Raw genomic sequence first — 12130 nt, 5'->3', positions numbered from 1 at the left:
AATAAATTCACTTTTTAATAAAAATCTAGTTTACTGAATGACTATAATTTTTTAAGTACCACTATTTTAAGATTATTGAAAGGCAATATGAGTTAGGTGGCTGCTTAGGGTCCCAACACCACTAGGGGGCCCTTAGCTAACATGATCATTTCTTTAATATTATTGAATAAAAGAAATCAGATGCAATTACACATGGAAATTTATTATGTAGTGGATACACAAATAATACGTCAAACTCTTCCTCCTGTTGGCTACTGCAAATGTTGGGAAAATATAAGACATTAAACTTCTTAACTCATGTACTATAAGTTCAGTGTTTTTTTTTTTTGCTGATGTTAGTTTCAAGTAGCTAAAATAATATGGCACAACTAAATACCACTCTGCATTTCAAAATCCAAACTGTTATTTTTTGTTTGCTACTCTGTAAGGTTAAAATCAGCAGCCACGATAACACTGGAACGATGTAGGCTAATTACATATGAAGCTAAAGATAGCCGCGGTGGCAGAGGGGTTAAACGCGATTACCGTATGGATCCTCGACACGGTTGTCGAGGGTTCGACCTTTGCCGCATGTCTTCCCCTTATCTCATAACCCACCTTACTGTCTGACAACTGTGAAATAAAGGCCACTAGAGCCAACAAAACCTTTTAAAAAAAATCAATTTGTTACATACAAACTAGCATAGTAGCTTAGGAATGATGAAGCATCTGGTGCTGACATGTTGTCATAGGGGGCCTCAAATGAAAATATGCGCAGGGCCCCAAAAAGGCTTGGACCGGCCCTGAGTACACCGAGCTGTCAGAGCATGAGGAGGGGAAAACGTGTGGGGGGGCATTCATGTAGTGGAAGCGACGTTAACCAGCGTGGCGCTGCCCCTTTAAGAGCCAGTCTTTCCACCAGTGGCGGAGAGCAGACTGCAGCAGCAGTTCATCCACATCCTCTGTGGCCGTTCACTCACCTGACAGCGCAGCGGCGTGGCAGACCGAGCCGGACCCGCAGCCTCCTGCCCCGCATCGGCACACACCGCGTCCTGGAGGAGGAATGGGGGGCACCGAGCCCGCCTGCTAGCCACAATACGAGTTCCTAGACGCGGAGAAGAAGACTCACGACTCGGCTATCCAGCAGCATGGTGTCCTGGATTATTTCGAGGATAGTGGTGTGAGTATGGGCTGGGCTCCATCTGTTGTGTTAAAAACGTTAGCTACATCATCGCCGTCAACGGCTGCTCCATTCATCGCCATCTGATGCTCAACGAGGTCTGCTGCTGCGGTCTGTTTCTGCCCAAATGCAGCTAAAACTTTGTCAATAAGAAAACCCCGTGGGCAGCCCGGTGATTGAAACCCGATTAAAGCTACCGTGGGTGCTCACTTTTCCAACACTTGCACTGTGTTGCTTAATAAGGGCGATGATGCAGCACAATCTGCGTGCTAACAGCTCAAAGCTAACGACGCTGGCCATTTAAAAACAAACCAAAAGAGAGATTGTTGTGCTGGCGATGAAAAGAAGCTGTTCCGTTAGCCAACCTGATTAACATGCAAACCTCGCTGCGGACAAGGAAACGCATACAAAACAGCCTTCAGTGGCCTTGAACTCAATGTTGACTGAGTAAAGCTGGATAAATTCCTTTATTTATGTTTTATTTTTGTAATTTTTTTGTGAAGATATATCTGTGTGGCGTCATAAACTAGGGCCTCATTCTTCCACCTGGACACACCACATCCCCACACTGTGGATGACTCAACCACAGCCAGTAGCTCCAGTCGTCCTGATTTGTTTCCAGGGCAGGCCCAAGAGTATTTGGGGCCCGAATTTACCCAGGATCCCACCTCCCAGTTACATCGCCCACCACTGACGATCTTTATATCGGATCTTAGTAGTTTTACTAGTTTTTTTTTTTTTTTTTTACCCGACCTTTTTTTGTTCCCTGCATTACAGCCCATTTAATACTGACCGCACATCAGCTTCTCTCTACCTACTTTGACAACCAATGATTGAAGTAATCTATTGTAAGGAAATATGATGATATAACTCTATAAAAACATGCGGTAGACTAACCTTGGTTTGGGCTGAGGTCATAATTTTCAACGAGATGACGATTGAAATAAATGGCTCAAACACAAATGTAATTTTATCTTCTAATTCATAAAAAAAAAGTTTTTTCATCATATGCACTTGACATAATTTATTAAATAGATGGCCTTGCGTAAGTTATCAAAGCGATATCTTTTGCAGGCTAACTCTTGATCAGTCAAGCTAGAGTGTAGCATTTAAATGCAAACTTTAATATTTACCTCCTTTGGTAATTTGGTAATTTAGGCTACTTAATCAGCTTAAATTTTGAAGTATTTCAAGTTTGATGATTCATAGAATTCGCATATAAAAGCCGACTTCTGTCTCAGCAGCAGCTTAAGTTTGCTTATGTCTGGCTGCTTTATTTCCTTCCTTACATGTCAATAATACTGACTTGAGGATTTAAAGGGGCCTTTGGTACAGAAATAATGATCCTTCCTATAAATATTCCTGGATTGCATAACAATAACACTGCTAACAGTTTGCTTCTAGCTGGCTCCTCTACCCTGCTGTGCCTCAGGTAGTCATGCAATGATTAGGCAGTGTGACCACATATGCATCATAAAAGCTTCAGCTCTTCAAACAGTCTTCTTTATTTAGCTCTTTGAACACGCAGAATGCTTTGCAAAGGGGGGAAAAAAAAATCATACTGCTTTAGCTTTTTTTTTATGTTGCAGTTGCACATTTCAACATATTTTATTAGATGAATCACTTCCAAGTTGCACGTAATTGGTAAGCCGGAAGGAAAATGATACACAATTTTCAACGTTTCTGGTGTGACTATTAACGGGACGAATACATTTGCAAATCGTCAAACCATTTGAATAGGCAATGCAGCTTCTATGCATTTGAGTCGGAAGAGAACGCCTGTATGTCCACAGTGAGGTGAGCTTGCGAAATGGAGACAAAGAAGTTCGTATTGGCTCAGGCGACCCACTAGCCTCGGGGTCTGCTCCGAGTCTCTTTGCACACAAGGCTGAGCAGCTCAGACTCTACTGTATATAGGACAGAAGATCTGAGATGGTGAGGAGGAGAAACGTTAAATATGCTCAAACCGAGTCTCAGTCTGCTGCACGTTCAATCCCTTAGATTTAGTTAAAGGTCACAAGAACTGACTAATCCAGCTCTGGTGACAGCCTTTTTTGTGTGTGTGTGTGTGTGTCTGCCGTTTAGCATATGTCACATCAGCACAAATCCGCACAAAGAACAAAGGGTGCAACCAGATGCACATCAAAAACACAGCTCTGTGAGCTCAGAGTCCCGGAGTTGCACACGAGCCAACACATGGCCTCCCACCCTTGACAGACCTAACTGTGTGTTTTTCCATTTTATCTCCCTGCACTCTTCCTGACTGTGTGATCTCCATTACTGATTGTTGGAGCAGCCTGTTTTCTTTTTTTTTTTTTTTTCCCCATCAAAAAAAGGGCTGAGCTCATTCAAGTAAAAGTAGGACAAATGGTGCAGAATAAGCAGCCGCCCTTTGTTTATATAAGCTCAGCGCAAACACGACTCGTCTCCACGATTGGGTCTGATTGTGGGTATCCATACCCAGAGGTCATGTTCTCCTGGTGAATCTCCTCACGCTGATCCCTTGCTCCTTTTCTGCTTTTCCAGCCTCGCTTTTGGGACTCTGTACCCAGCATACTCCTCCTACAAGGCTGTCAAAACGAAGAACGTGAAGGAATATGTGAGTATCACCTCTGGTCATGCAGTGGCAGCGGGCCGTTCATGACCTCCTTCTGTTCAGTTCTTCCTCCTGGCGGTTCCTGCCCTCGGCTGCTGCCTGCTCTTTTTACGGACATCGTCCCGACTTCAAAGAGTCATTGTACACTAGTAACATTTTAGGGTTGAGGTCGCAATAGGTCCATAGTGCTTAGTAAGAAATGACACTTCAGTGTTATTTTTTGATAAAATGTCAGCCACCTGAATGTTTTATAGACTTCTCCATAGTTCAGTAAAGTGTGCTGAAGACTGAAAGCATGAAACAGTCAAGCTAGTAAATTGAAGAAAGAGGGTGTTTTGGAAAAGGAAATGGACCGTTTTATTGTCAAAGCTTTTCAATATGTTTTTTTTTCCTCCTCCTTGTAATCTACAACAACAACAACAAAAAAAAAGATTTCTGGCTAGAAAATCTTTCAAATGATGATTCACTGTAGGACCCAAACAAGCAAAACTGTAGTTTTATTCTCTCTAACTGCTAAAACATTGTTGCGTTTGGTCATAAAAAGCTAAACTTAGTTTTTTTTTGTGTTTTTTTTTATTTAAAGAACCCACTAACTTTTTCATCACGCTGTTGATGGGAATTAAAAACTTTTTTTTTTATTAAGGTCACAAGCAGGCAAATCCTGGATCCTGTAAATTACACATTCAGCTTCAAATTAACTTTTATTTTTGGTAAAGTTACAACATTACAAAAAGAGGAAACGAAATGAAACACTGTTTTACAGACCAAATAATTTACCGAATAAGGAATGGGCTGAAGCTAAGGCTTACACTTGCCTACCTTATTCATATTCTCAGCAGTCTACAGTAGTGAAATGTATCTGTAGTCCATATGCATGTATGCATAAATACATACGCACACATTTATATTTAAACAAGCATGTATAGACACATACTCACTCACATTACATACAGACACGGTAACACAATATACACGTACATCTATGGTCACATTTACATTGTCAGGCTCATCACCTTGACAACTGAAACCCACTGAGATTTTACGTTGTTTTTCTCTTTAGCATGTTCAAATATTAGCAAATTATATTCATTCTCTCTCACCTTAAAATCCTTCCAGAATGAAGACATTTGTGCAATGCTCTGTGCATTATTTGAAGTATTTTTGTACATGCAATTTATTTAAATTTTTACAGTATTACTTTGAATAAAAATGTTTATTAGTTGGTTCACAACCTCCCGCCTTATTAATAAACCTAATCGTGTAACATAATAACAAATTAGCCTTGGTAAAGCAAGACCTTACAAATAAATGAAAACAACTTAGAAACTGCTGGTGTGCTGTTTCTAACGCACACCAGCAGTTTCTAATTGATGAAATCAGTTAAACTGATTGATTGATGATGACGCTTGTTTATTCAACCAATGTTCAGAGGCTCCTACATTGCTATTGCTGAAAAGTTTGGTCAGCATTGTTTTCAGATGACCTTTGGCAGATTCTTCATGATCTAATAACGGTCCACACCCAGACACGCACAAACTTAGGTCCCTCCCGCTTTATGTTGTTTTTAATTTCCACCTCACTAAATCTTTTGTAGCCCTAAAAGATGTGACGATGAGATATGGAAACATTCCAAAAGGTTGAAACGAGCTGTATTAATTCATTATTTATTGTGTGTTTCCCTCCTGTCCTGCATTTGTGTGGTGTCGTTAAAAAAAAAAAAAAAAGCGAAACAGAATCCAGTAGGGCCTCAGTGCGCTGGTCCTAATGAATTGAAAAGCGTTTCTAGGGGAAACCAACAAAAAGGGCTGCAGAGACCCATTCTGCCTTTAGCTGATGGTGTGGCAGCTAAATGGGGTTCCTCCTGCTTACCTCATCGCTGCATCAGTAGGCGACGAGGGGAGGAGGAGCTGGCCCTCAGCCTACATTTCTGCTGGAGCGCAGTCTCCTCCTGGCAGGTTACTATGGCAACGCCTCGATTGCCGCTCAAGCAGAAGTAGCGAGTGATGGGAGGAGGAAGAGGAAAGAGGGTGACGTCATTTTTTATTATTTTTTTAAAAGCTGATGTTTTCCCTCCCCATTTGACTAATTAAATGAGCCACTTGATGCAGTTTTGTGCACGTCCGTCTGACTCGTTAACGCTCTTAAACATCCACATTTAATCTCCCACTTCAACACGAAAGGTTTACGGCACCAATGTCGCCTCTAAATCTGAACCCTCGTGTTTTTCGTCAGTGCTAATTTGCATTCACTTCCTGGTTTTAAAGCTTACTTCAGTAGTCTCTTTTTTTTTTTTTGTGAGTCATATCTGGTGTGAATGAAAGAAAACATATTTTGCTGCTCGGCTCGGTAACCTCCGTGTTGCGTCACGCGCTCCCACGCGTGCGTTTTCACGTGCTGCTTTTCCGATGTCCCCTCGTTTCTCACGTCTGTGCGTCTGTCTCTGCAGGTAAAATGGATGATGTACTGGATAGTGTTTGCCCTGTTCAGCACAGCAGAGACGGTCACAGACTTGCTCCTGTCATGGTGAGCGAGGATCTTCATCTTGATATGCCCGCGAAGCTTGTAACAAATAACGAGCGTTGCATGACAAGATGTTTGAAGTGCTCGGGTTAGTTTTAGTTTAATCTTCTTTTCAAAGTTGTTTTTTTTTTTTTTTTTTTAAAGCAGCCAAGCTGCTGCTTTTCATATAAACCACTTCTGAAGTTTTTTGTCTGTTGCAGAAAATTGCCCCAAGGTGTTGGGGAGAACTGTAAACATTTTTCTAAAACTAACTCAAAGTAGGTACCTCAAAGAGAGACCACCTAGGTTACACAGCTATTACGTCTATCATAAGACGAAATTGATTATCTCTATCCATCTCATTTATTTATTACAAGAAGAACACACGTGTTGTGGTACAAGCGTGTCATATTTACACAAGTGATGGATATTTTAGGTCTGTTGCAAACAGTTTTATGAGAACAATTATCACAAACCGTGATCACATCACCTTGAGAGCCTTGCAAAATGATGTAGATCATTTTGTTTGCCATGATTTTTATTCACTGAAATGGCAACGTTTTTTTTATTTTATTTTATTTAGATTTATATAAAATATATTTCAAAGTAAAGGTTATATTATGTCTGGTTTTATGAGCAGTTTTTGATGGTATAGTGAAGGCACACAAAAATGGATACAAGCTGTAGCACCTCTTGTGTTTATGTTTGCTTTCTCTTGTAGCTATGATAATGTAAAAGAAATGCATATAAAGCACTTAAACATTTTATGGAAAGGTTTAGGTTTTGCAGGAAAACCAGGCCCACTTCCTCCTCTTCCTATGTCAGAGTTTTTAATCTCACTTGTGAGCTCACCTGCAGGAGAAGCGTTTAAATCCAGCCTATTGTCGAAGCTTCAACGTTTCATTCCTTTTCCCAGGTTTCCGTTTTACTTCGAGCTAAAGATAGCCTTCGTGATCTGGCTCCTGTCGCCCTACACCAAGGGCTCCAGCGTTCTCTACCGCAAGTTTGTCCACCCGACCCTCTCCAACAAAGAAAAGGTAGCTGTCTCGAGCCGCACAACAACGACGTAATCCACATCCGCGTTAAAATATTCATGTCTGTTTCAAGTGCCTTTTACGCTAGTGGTTTCTTCGTCCTGACATGTGTATTGTGTGTCACCTTTTTTTTTTTTTTTTTCATATTTTACCGATCCTCCTGCTCCCGCTGCTGTGTGAAGGAAATTGACGAATACATCGCGCAGGCCAAAGACAGAAGTTATGAGACCATGATGAAGTTTGGAAAACGGGGTCTCAACCTGGCCGCTAACGCAGCCGTCACCGCAGCCGCCAAGGTGAGGCGTCCAGTCTGTGGTGAACTGTCTCTCTGTTATTCCTATTAAAATATATTATGTGTAGAAACCAGGTGGCCTCCCAGCTTGTGTTTAAAAAAAAAAAATAATTGTGATTCATTTCTCAAGAGAACACAGATCAGTCAGAAGTGTTGAAATGAACCAAAGTTTATCTTCCCACCATGTTTACCTTTCTTGCTGCAGTGAAGATGATTGTAAAGGCAGTAAAACAAGAGATTGAATCTTAAAGTCGCCATAGCAACCCCTTTTTTTTTTTTTCAAGGTTTTCTAGGCTATTTTTATCAGAGGTTCTTATAATTGTGAAGCATGCTGGAAGGTTATGCAAAGTATCTAATCTTTTCTTCTTTTTTTTTTTTTTTTTTCTTGTTTTGGTCTGTCAACTCCAGCGTCTCCTTTGCAGAAGCCGAACGGGCGCAAAAGATGCGCTCGTCTCTTAATAACGTCCGTTTTCTTTTCCCATAATGCCCAGGGCCAGGGTGTGCTGTCTGACAAGCTGCGCAGCTTCAGCATGCAGGACCTGACCCTGATCAACACGGAGGACGAGCTGGACCTGCACACGGCCGAGGTTCGGACGAGACGAGAGCACATGGACGACATGAGCTCGGGGTCCAGCACGCTGCCGCGGGCGCGCGGTTCCTCGGCTCGCCACAGTAAGCCCACAGGCTTCCCACCAGCCAGGAAGTGGTGCACACATTTACGAATATCAGCGAGCGTCAACGGTGCTGGAGAGTGACTTTAAGGACTTTGTTCATTGAAAGCAGGGCGGGTCGTATGAGGAGTCATATGACTTCTGACTCTGCCAGAAGCAGTCCAGAGAGAGGGGGGGGGCGGGGTTGAGGTGGGGAGGATCATGTGATTCTGGAGGGAAGGGAGGCTCAGAGTGAGGACTCTTTGTCTCACTGCTGTTTGTTGTCCTCAATACTGAGACGCTGAAGCTACAGGACTGTCCGATATCGGTCAGACACCCAGCAAGTTTCTGAAACTAGAACAGCAAAACAAACAAAAATGCCCAATTTGTTTTGCCACAGAAATAATTAGATTTCTGCAAGTCAAATTATTTCAGGTTTTATTTTTCAGTACAACAGATTTTCATAGTGGGATTGAAGTTGACTCAAACATTTCCCATGTTGAATGATTTCTGAATCTTTTTTTTTTCTTTTGTTTTTGCCTGAAAGTTTTCTTATAAAGTAGCTTTTTTGTTTTTTATATATATATAAACTTCACAACTCCAATTTTCTGCAGTAGTGCCACAGGTTTTTTTTTTCTCTCATTCCAAAATAAACAAGGTGTAATAATTAGTCTGGCAGAAGGAGAAATCAGAAACGGGTCTTTCATTGATATAGTTTGTTGATGTGAGTGCAAAACCCCAAGATGATTTTCTAACTAACTTTCCCTGCCCAGCCCGCTCGTCAGCGCCTGTCGCCGACGACACGTCGTCCCAACACGGATCCGACCAATCAGACACGAGGACCGAACACTCGGATGACGATCTGGGAGACAAAGCTCCCAAACGGAGCACCAGCGTCGCCAAGACAACCAAAAAGGTAGCGGCTGTGAAGACGGAGGTAAGAACACGCTTCACGTAGCTCGTCTAGGAAGTTGTTGTTTTTTTTATCAGTTTCTTGTGTGTTTGTCAGGATTTTTATTTTTTTTTTTGGTTAATCAGTTTCTTAGATCACTAAGAGAAAAACACAAATGTTTCAACTTAAATTGCTTGTTTAATCGCGGCTCAAACAGTCTGGGAAAGTATTTTCCACGTCTGAATAAGAATGAAAAAACAGTGAAACATGAAAAAGTATTTGAATTTCTTTTCTTTTTTTTTGCATGTTTATCTCTCCACTTATCAAACCGTATATTTGATAAGCCGCCCATCTATCTGTCCATTTAGCCATTCATTTTGACCGTCCGTCCATTCATCCATCTCTCTGTCCACGCCTTTTCCGTCTGTCGATTTACCTTTTCCATCTGCTCATCCATCTCCTTGTCCTCCCTCTTTTTGGTTTTTGCCAGGTCCATAACAGCTGAAAATCACATCACTGTTTATACTTTTTAACAACATGACAAAAAGGACTCAGAGCTCTGGAAAGGGATTGAATGTTGTAGGGACTCCAAGGATTTGGTCCTTCTGTTGTTTGCTTTCTCTTTCACTCTTTCAGCTGATTAACTGAGCTTCTTCTTTGCTCTCTTCCCTCCCTCTACCAGCCTCAAACCAAGACAGTGAAAAAGGTCACAAAGAAAAAGACCACCACCAACAACGCAGAGACGCCTCCCTGAGTCCTGCTGTCCTCACCCACTGGCTCCCTCATCCACCCCACGGCCTGCCGTCCCTCCTCCTCCTGCTGGGTCTCCACAAACACATTGGCTTTGTACACTAAGCACTGAAACTGTCACTGCTGCTGGTTTTTAGAGCAAAGTGTGGATGGCGTCTTTTTTTTTTTTTTTTTTAGGTCACGAAGAAGAAAAGCTTCGGTTTTAACTGTCCGGCTGCATATTCTGGGTCAATGTTTAGGGGCAGTTTAGATGTGACTTGAGCTGTTCTCTTTAGATTGTTTTCAAGTTGGTCATCTGCTCAGAAGTACTCCTGCAGACAAAGGTCTAATTTGTGTTCCCAGTTTAGGCTGTGTGATCTCCTTTTAGATATAGGCTGCTTTTTATTTATAGCAGCGCTGTTTAAATAAACCGTTCCACGCCTTTTAGTTTCCTGAAGTTGGGTCGTCTCCCGGCTGTTTCCAGGTGAATTCTTCAGACACGGTTTGCGCCTTCATCCCGACTCGGCCACAGCACCGAGAGCACTCGGTTAGCCGTGCAAAACGACACGATGTCAGAGTTTTTAGTGGAAACGAAGCTGTTGAGACCAGTGGAAACGCTTTCCTCGGCGTCCTTTAGTTCCAGCTAGAACACAAGTCTGCTGCGAACATGAGACTCTCATCTCTGGAATGGTTTGGACAGTTTTATTCTACGCTTTTTGTTTGTGTCCCGCAGTTTAATTTGAGCCTGGCTCCGACACGTTCAGGTCCTCATTTAGTTTTAAAGTGACTTTCAGGTCGGTGCAGGTGCTTACTTTATTTATTCAGACTCCATTCTTAGTATTTCCCTTTAATTTGAGCGTTTCTAGAATGCGCGCCTCTGGCAAGTCGCCATAACGCGACACGGCCGCTTCCACCACAGCGATGGCTGGTTTTCACTGCTTAAGGGGAAACTCTGCACTTTCTCTTTGCGGTCGTACCCGGATGTGTGTGGAGACACGTTTCTGCATCTTGCTGTCAAACATCAGCTGGATTTTCTGATCCAGGTTTTGTAGTTGCAGATGTGGAGGGAGAGTCAGACTTGAAGTAGCCCGACAAACTGCATGGATTCTTCTGGATGCTGTACTTTTTTTTTTTTTTTTTTTCTGTTTACACTTGATTTAACCAATAGGGGGAGACAAACTCCACATTAACTATGGGGCACATAAATAACCCCGACTGTACATACATCATGAGCTTGTTGCCTGGGTTCCCTTCACTTCCTTTCCTGGCCTTGACAAATCAGACGGACTGAGAACAGAGGAATCTCAGGCCTTATCAGAACAGACTTTAGCTCAATAAGATGATTCCTCTGCAACTTATTTAATTTTTTTTAAGGAAACCATCTCTTCCAATGAGTCTTTAATACCAATACTGAAGCTTGAACATTATCAGCCTGATTACAAAGTGTTTTACGGCAAAGTGAAAAATAAACTACATTTTTGCTCTGAAGGTGTTGCACAACTTAAGGACATCTCATTTTATCGCTGCATTTTTATCTTCTATCATATTTATTGTTGATTACTTTGTTTCTTATTAGTGTGGCATACAAAGATGCTAATTTGTATATTTTGTTTGTGCCAAATCTTAGAGGCTTTGTGTGAAATGGTCAGTCAGCAGAGTATCTGCTGGGACAGTGCTTTCCAAAAAGGTTGCTCATCTGTAAAGAAATGGCTATTAATAAAATAAAGGAAATGAAATCCAGCTCTCGGGGGCTAAAGTGTGGTTGAATGTGAAGTACAGTGTTGCTTTAGGTGTGTTTCCAGGAAAGGGTGTATTTTTTATTTATTTATTTTAATTATTTTAATCTGTAGAAAATTGAAACTATAAATTTACTAAGCTGTGCAGAATCACATTGTTTCCTAGTTTTTTCATCATTATTGCATCCAAGCTGTTTCTTCATGCTTACTAACATGCTACATTATACCGGAGTCCTGCTGGAAGATAACAGAAGTCCAACACTAAAAAAAAAAAAACAATGGTGCGCAAACTAAAAATGCTCTTGTGATGACTGCAAAAATATGGACATGAGCAAAACTAAGCATACAGTATCCCATTCTTTAATAAAGCTTATAGTCAGAAATGGGTAGTAACTAGTTACATTTGAGTAATGTTTAGAAGAAAATATTTAACAATGTTTACTTTCTCTCAAGAAGTATTTTTGACACCGTGGTACTTTTGAGTACAAAGGCTGCTCTACCCCCTTTAGTTACTTCCCTTAATAAGAAACATGAATGTTTGAA

At 41.5% G+C, this 12130-nt stretch overlaps 1 protein-coding gene across 1 annotated transcript; it reads left to right on the top strand.

Annotated features, from left to right (window-relative positions):
• Nucleotides 1-828: 828 nt before the first annotated feature.
• reep2 (receptor accessory protein 2) lies at nucleotides 829-11591 on the top strand. Its single transcript, XM_008420090.3, has 8 exons — nucleotides 829-1159; nucleotides 3686-3758; nucleotides 6202-6278; nucleotides 7171-7291; nucleotides 7471-7584; nucleotides 8072-8252; nucleotides 9004-9167; nucleotides 9805-11591. The coding sequence occupies exons 1-8, from the start codon at nucleotides 1128-1130 to the stop codon at nucleotides 9874-9876; spliced, it is 834 nt and encodes a 277-aa protein (XP_008418312.1). The 5' UTR covers nucleotides 829-1127; the 3' UTR covers nucleotides 9877-11591.
• The last annotated feature ends 539 nt before the right edge of the window (nucleotides 11592-12130 follow it).

Source organism: Poecilia reticulata, chromosome 10 (assembly GCF_904066995.2).
Source record: "Poecilia reticulata chromosome 10, P_reticulata-male-v2, whole genome shotgun sequence".
Classification (NCBI taxonomy): domain Eukaryota; kingdom Metazoa; phylum Chordata; class Actinopteri; order Cyprinodontiformes; family Poeciliidae; genus Poecilia; species Poecilia reticulata.
This window is presented reverse-complemented; position numbering and strand designations above follow the sequence as displayed.